Here is an 8,043-nt window from a genome sequence, read left to right as displayed (position 1 = left end):
TTTTTGACCTTTGGAGTTAAGCTCAAACCACCCTTGTGGTTATTATTATATAATAATATATAATTATCGTTAGTAGAGTTATGGTAAGGATCCCAACCTGTAACCACAATGACTACAAATGTAATTATTTTGTTTGAAAGACCTAATTCGTAACTCTAATATAACCGTAGGGACTAAATCTATAATTTGCTCTATAAATTAATAGTAGAATAAATAAATAAATAAATGAAAGAAAATCTAGAGCGAACAACAATCGCTCCAGTGCACAACCGTACTGCAGATTATATCACCTCACTAATCATAGCTCAACATCTGTCTCCCAATCCATCCGGCCGCCTCTGACTGTCTGTCATAAATATCTTATTTGACCGTTCAGTCACTTTAACACCTAGCAGAGAGATCGAATTTAACGAAAACCAAACCCTTTTGGCAATCGGTGAATCTGTATCCATCTTTCCCAATTCGATTTGGTTCGATTGAAGATCGATAGAACTCAAATTCGATCAAATTAGTGAAGAAAAAAAGTTGGATCGAACGATTCGAAACCTAATTTCGTATGTCCGATTGAAGTGGTAAAGAGGTGAACCCTAGTTGATTGAAATTATTGGGGATTTTGTAGTTGATTGAATTGAAGCGCTGTATGAAAGATACAGGGGGAAGAAGGCGATCATAGAAAACAAAAATTATAGCTGCACACCCAACATGTCTGCGGTAGTGTGCGGGAAAAGATCATCTTTCTTCGAGGATCATACCGTACCTTCTTCTTCATCGCCATCGCCTCCTGCTTCTAAAAGAATTCGTTGCTCTTCTTCATCACCTGTTCAATATTCGTCAGCGACGTCATCGTCGTGGTTTTTTGCACTTGATCGTCTCATTGCGCTGTTCCCTGACATGGATGAGCAGGTTAGTTCCTTGTTAGTATTCGTGTCTTTTGCTTTTCAAAAGAAAACATGTGGTATCTTTAGTTCTATTGTTCTTGTTTTCTATAATCGCCAGCGCTTTCAATTCAATCATCTACAAAATCCCCAGTAATTTCAATCAGGTTCACCTATGTACCATTTCAATGGCTCAATCCAACCTTTTTGGGTCGAATTTAAGTTCTATCGATCTTCAATTGAACCAACTATTTGCACTGGAGTTGTTATTCCGTGGTCATTTTTGTAAATTGGAATTCTTATAGCAATGGCTTTGTTGATTTGATGGAATTAACACTTAGCGGACAACCTCACGTGCATGCTATAGCATGTAACATAAACCTGAGAGTTGGGAATTGGTGTTGATCCGCAAGCTCTTAGGCACATCCTTTTTTCTGATGATTATCCAAGGCACGATTATATCTATTCTTTTGTGATGAAATATACATATATGTTTCGTACTTAGGAATGCATTTGCAGTTTGGACGCTTTCAGAATTTTTTGAGCATTATCATAGACTGTTCAGGTTTATCACATGGTGGATTGGAAGGATCTTCTTTAGGATGCATTTGGTATGTGGGATAGGACGGAACAGTACAAAAACAAAAACTCGTCTCATGTTTGGTGGGACATTAGACTAGAACAAGGACAGGGTTGAGTGGGACAAAAAACCCGTGTCCCCTAGAAATAGGTGTAATAAAATCCAGGCAGACATGACAAGATTGGTAAATTATTAAACTAGACATATCAAATTAAAACCCAAAAACCTTGCACGATTCTTTCACATGCCTCCCTCATTCTCACCTGTCCAGTCTAGTTGTGTCTGCGTACCAAACACATGCTTAGTGGCCTTTTACTAAACTACCCTCGTCAAATTAAAACACTAAAACCTTGCACAATGATTTCCAATGCCTCCCTCACTCTCACCTGTTCCCTCTAGTCGTCTCTTTCTACCAAACGCACTCTTAGTGGCCATTTACTGACACAAACTGGGTATGAGTCAACACCATCACTTACCATACCGGGTAAGATTATAGTTATCAAAATAGCATAGTATAAATGTCTTTTACTCAATAAATACTAACAAGGTAAGAGTCACCACCCTCACTTACCGGGTAAGATTTTCAGTTAACAAAATAGCATGATAAAATTGTTGGTAAAGACCATCATCTCTGACTGGGTAAGCGTTTCTTACTTGGTAAGAGGCAGTAAGTGTTTAGTTACCCGGTAAGAGGCCGTAAATGTTTAGTAAACAATCCCTTAGTGTCATCCCATGTGAGTTTGTATACTATATCTGCTTATCTTTAACCGCATATTATCAACTCCAATGTCTTTCACTAATCATGTACATTGAAGAGTAGAATTTTGTGTCATGTGACACACACCATGTTTAGTAGGAATTTAGGTGCAGTTAAGGGTTCTTCGGTTCATGAGGATGGGAATACTTTTTTTGTTCATTGTTCTTTATTGTTAGCTGGGAGGTGTGTGGGGGATAATCTAAAATGAGATAAATTGCAAGTGTGATAAACATTTTTGGGGATGCACTGCGGGTCAATCTGTTTTATGGTTATTTAAGTGGTCAAGGAATGTCTCGGAATTGTTAATGTTGATTGAGATATAATCTGTTCACATATATGAGATGATTATTGGCCGAACAGTACCCGGGTTACCGGTAGATCCCAGCCTTCTAGGAGGTGAAGGGTTCAAACCTCAAGAAAGGTGAGGAGTGTGCTTGGCAGCGTGAGTATTTGCTGTACATAAATTATTATGTACTTTAAAAAAAAACTATCTAGTCTTGTAATTTTTGTTGAAATATATAATATTTATTATACGGCAAAGCTCACACTAACTCCTCACCTTTGGCGAGGCTTTAACACTTGATCTGAAAGGAGGTTGGGATCTACCTGTAACTCAGGTGCCACTGGGCCATTGAGCATCTGCCAAATTACATATTATGTTTTGTAATCTTACCAGCTACTAACAATCCAAATTATCTATATTTTAGCTTGTTGAAAGAACCCTCAACCAATGTGGCGATGACATAGAAACTGCCATCAAAAGTCTTACCGAGCTACGTTTGGTTTCTGTTGAGAATGCTGAATCTGCTGTTGGGAAGGAAGCGGGGTATCAAAATCAGCCTCATAGTGTGTCTGGTAAACATATCCTGGACCCATTTTTGCTGCATTTCAATCCTCTTACTTTGTGCTAGCCCTGCTAGAACTTTTGTAACTGTGATGCTGCTGTGTATATAGATTTTGCAGCTAATGGGGCAGTGAATGGTGAGGCCATGCCTTTTGACAATTCACCACCCCCAAAACAACCTGTAGATGGTGCAGACTGGGTGGACCTTTTTGTGAGAGAAATGTTGAGTGCCTCCAATATGGATGATGCTCGAACCCGTGCTTCAAGAGCACTCGAACTGTTGGAGAAATCTATACGTGAACGTGTTACCACGGAGGCACGTGGCCTTCAGCAGGTGGGCTAACTCTATCTTGCGACATCCCAAAGGAAAATGGGGTCCTTCAGTTAAACAAACTTCTGACAGGACTTCTTTAAATCCATAAGAGCATCTCCAACATCTATACTATAATTTTTCTAAAATAGAATCTCTTACAGATTACATCCATCTCCAACAGCTACTCTATTTTAACAATTCCAGCAGTAAATATACTATTAATTCATCATCCCAATACACTTTTAAAAAATCTTTATACAAGAAGTGTAACACATTCAACCCCATTGGTGGAAGCAATTAAAATAATATATTTCTCTACTCGACATTAAGTTTTTAGAGATTTCTCTAAATTTGGAGATTTCTACTTCCTCTCTCTTATTTTCTCGGTTTTAGCATAGTTGTGAGAGCAACAGAAACTCTAAAATCTCTATTTTAGCATAGCTGTTGGAGATGCTCTAACTTTTTGGCAGGTTTGGCAATGCCACTGCTTAACAGAACTACAGAAGAATGTCACTTCCATACACAAGAACGTCTAAAAACCTGTCCAAAGGTCATGAATTTAAAAAGCACTTTTCAGGAGATCTTTTAGCTAACTAACTCGAGGAAAAGGCTAGCTATATTTGTGTTTGTAATTTAATAAAGCTTTCATCACTTTTTCTTTCCAACCCATAGTTTTTTGGGTTGTTTAGTTTAGTTTTATTGTTGTTTATTGGCAGGAAAATTTGATGATGAAGGAACATCTCCAAGCTCTAATTCAGGAGAACTCCGTCTTGAAGCGAGCTGTTGCAATTCAGCACGAACGGCAAAAGGAGTTTGAGGACAGGGGCCAAGAGTTGCATAACCTCAAGCAGATGGTATCTCAATACCAGGAGCAGCTGAGAACCCTTGAGGTCAGGCTGCCATCCCTCAAACCATTCTACTTAATTGCAATGTACTCTTAAGGTTTTGTTAATATTTTTTCACTATCAGCCAAATGCCTAAAAAATTCCAGTAATAATGAGAAAATATGAGAACTTATGGATCACTTAATACCATCAAAAAGTGTACCTCTGCCTTTTAAATAAGTTTATCCTGAAATTTCCAAGAATTAGAAGTTTGAATTGACAACAGCATAGGCGGGCCTAGTAAGTTTTTCCAAGTGGTGGCAGCATTTGACTATAAGAAATGAAGCTACGGATATCTTTGTATGTGTGGTCTTGTGTTCAAGTTGTTTATCCCAATTTTTTTCAAAAACATAATAAACCTGAAATTGAAAGCTAAAAACTATAAAAATGATACAAATAAGATTCAAACCCATGCATGGGAGGGGAGAAAATACCTTGCACACCAACTTTACTAAGAGAAACCTGTGTCATTACATTAGTTTAGAGGAATATGTGGTTGCTCCTGACAAAATAATACCGTGACACCTTTCACGACCCTAAGAAATGTTATTACTATGACAGAGGAACGAAGTTGTGGCCCATGCCACTGTCTGCACCATAGTGGGTCCGGTCCTGCTCAAACTAGTCACTTTTGTTCGGTTGGATAAGAGGCTGTTTAGAAAAATCTACAAACCCACCATTTGGGACTGGTTGTTGATTTTGGTGCTGAGTAGAAACTGAGTTTAAATTAATCTCATTTATTTACTAAAACAACCTTATTTTATTTGTGAACGACCAAACCAAGTCAAACGAACCCAATCTATCCCACATAGAGCTAGAGTCTGGTGGTAGGTTGTATGTAGTAGACCGTTACTCTAACGCATGAAAAGTAGGAAAAACTAAAAGAACTCTGTATCTACCGTAAGGCTCTAGTAACCTAAACGCTACCTCTCCATGTTATTTTATGAATTAACAAACATAATCCTTCGTAACCTATTTTAAGAATTTCAAGATTAAATTGATTTACCTTGTATTAGAATAATTATTTACCAACAAATTAGTTATAATAAGAGAAATTAGAACATGGAAGAGAACAAAACAAGAGTTGATTGTTTCAGTGTTGAAGCTTTCACAATTTTGCTGGCTGATGGGTAAGAAAAGTTGGAACAAGTTAGGGGCAGTTCAATTAGGCAATGTTTGGCAACATAAGGCCACTCTAACCGATGTGCTAAAGAGTTAAAGTGTCATAGTGCAGTAACAAGTCATCTCCAACCAATATTAGTACGCTTTGATGAACCTCATTTAACTCCGAATGATATTTAATTTAGATATATGTTTTATTTTAATTGGCGGAAAATTTAATAATTTAAAAAGTTGTAAAGCTAATTACTAAATTAAATGTGTTGGTATACTAAGATATAAAAGTATAAATATAATTAATTTACTAAAACTAATTAATATGCAAAAAAAATTATTTTAGTAAAATAAATGATATAAACATAAATTTAACTAATTTATTTAAACTAATTAATATACACAAAAAATGATGTAGGTAACCTTGGTCTATTAAAGTAAAAAGGACTTCATACTTGTCACATGGTGATGTATGGATTTAATTAAAATCTCATTCGAGGTTATATACCTAAATTAATACACATATGTTAGATATATAAAAGTGCTATAATTTAGCACTGACCGGGTGGAGATAATTAGTGCTATCTGATGATTAGTGCAGATTTGAGTATTAAAATTTAGTACTAGTGCTATATTTAGCACTTTTGGTTGGAGATGGTCTAAAGGGCCGTTTACTAAATGCTTACCCGGCAAGTATTTACCGGGTAATTTTCCTCACCGGATGAACATGGCAAGGGCCAAGAATCTTATCTGGTAAGAGCGATGACAAGGATGGAGAGTCTTACCCAGGTAAGCGCTTACCAGGTAAATTGTTGTATAGGATACGTTTTGTTGTACTACGATCTTACCCAATAAAATAAATTATAGTGTTGACTTCTAATGTTAAGCACTTACCGGGTAAGCATTTAGGTAAACGGCCCCTAAGTTAGGTTAGTTTTTGTACTTTTCGAAAAAAACCAATTTGGTTAGCTATAAGCTAGTTTTTTTTCTTTCAAAAACTACTTCATGTAGTATTTCAATCAGCTACATGGGCTTTTTCCACTTCTTGTTTCAATGGGCAAATTGCATGAAAAAGTAATATATTTAACTTGATTTCTATTTTGAGTACCGTCCTTTCAAAACTTCCATTTTGGTATTTAAGATGTAATTTATTAAACATTTAAGTACCCGGGTAACCGGTTGAAGACTAATTTTGAATTAAAAAAATCCATGTCACCAACCACGTCAGCAAATAATACTGAGTTGGATACCACATCACTCGCCACATCAGCCTGATAACTTACTCGGGTACTTAAATGTTTAAAACTTTACATCTTAGGTACCAAAATGGAAGTTTTGAAAGTACGTTACCCAAAATAGGAATCAAGTTAAAGTACGTTACTCTGCATGCAATTTGCCCTTTTTCAATTATCCGGTCAGATGTTTTTCAAATTAAGTTTTCAACAAGTTTGCTCAGGTTAATATATTGTTATCTAGTTTATCAGCTCACATCTAAATTTATCAGTCAACAACTAGCTTTTCAGGGCCTCATGATCTATTACTCTGTCGCAGGTGAATAACTATTCTCTGACCATGCACCTGAAGCAGGCTCAACAAGGCAGCTCAATTCCGGGACACTTCCACCCTGATGTATTTTAGTCAATACGGTATGCTGCACCGTCTTATATATGTCGTCAAAGAAGCTTATATTTATATACCGTTACATTTCCATACACTTCTTAAGCTTTACTTCGTATTTTTAATGCCTAATCGTGCAAGGCTTATAACAATTCGATCTACGAAAGATTTGTTTTGTTCGTTAAGACTTTATTTGTGATGTATAACAAAAATATCGATTTCATGGTTGTTCTCTTCTACATTGCGTCTTTTAGCCTTGGTTTCTAACTTTGCAAATATCAAGTGGCCCTAACCGTCGACCTATGGCAAGTGGACCCAAGGTGCTCCAAGGCCTACCGTTTTTGTGTTGGTTGAGCTATCCCCTTAAGGTTTAAAAACTACGTATTGGTGATTTATGCTTACGATATTAAGCAGTCCTAGGCATGTTCGAATGGATGAAACTCATACAGAATAATTGGGCCGTATTTGACGACCATAAGTTAGCTTAGAGACCGTTTACTCGAACACTTACCGTGTAAGCACTTTCCGGCAAGAGTTACCACTCTCACTTGCATTATTAGGTAACATTCCCGACCATTAAAATGGATTGTTAGCAAGCGTCTTTACCATATTTACTCGGTATATGTTTAGTAAACCGCCCCGTAGCTTTAAGCTTACCAGTTTGGGTTTCAAACGATTTTTCCACTTATTTCAATTATGACCCTATTATTTTCCAATCAAGTTGTCGACATGTTTTTAGGTCAATTTGCATTGTCGTCTAAACTAGCTTTTAGGGTGCGTTTGGTGCGCAGACAGGACTGGACAGGACAGGACGGGACGGGACAGGACGGGACAGGACAGCTGTTCAACGTTTGGTAAGACAGGACAGGACAAGACAGAACATGCTAAAATGACCAATTTACCCCCAGCAAAATCGTTTCAATTGAATCAGGCGCAAACATGAATCAGAAACCCTAAATCGCCGAATTATAACAAGTTTAAGAAACNAAACCCTAAATCGAGTTATGCAAAATCGAGAATGAAATCAGAAACCCTAAATCGCCGAAACCCTAAATCGAGT

The 8,043-nt window shown here is 37.0% G+C and overlaps 1 protein-coding gene across 1 annotated transcript; it reads left to right on the top strand.

Moving 5' to 3' along the window:
• The first annotated feature begins 427 nt into the window (after positions 1–427).
• LOC112500598 lies at positions 428–7,228 on the top strand. The gene is made up of 5 exons (XM_025104110.1): positions 428–903; positions 2,920–3,067; positions 3,167–3,390; positions 4,086–4,259; positions 6,918–7,228. The coding sequence occupies exons 1-5, from the start codon at positions 703–705 to the stop codon at positions 7,002–7,004; spliced, it is 834 nt and encodes a 277-aa protein (XP_024959878.1). The 5' UTR covers positions 428–702; the 3' UTR covers positions 7,005–7,228.
• The last annotated feature ends 815 nt before the right edge of the window (positions 7,229–8,043 follow it).

Source organism: Cynara cardunculus (assembly GCF_001531365.2).
Source record: "Cynara cardunculus var. scolymus isolate 2C chromosome LG 17, CcrdV1, whole genome shotgun sequence".
In the NCBI taxonomy this organism is placed as follows: Eukaryota; Viridiplantae; Streptophyta; class Magnoliopsida; order Asterales; family Asteraceae; genus Cynara; species Cynara cardunculus.
This window is presented reverse-complemented; position numbering and strand designations above follow the sequence as displayed.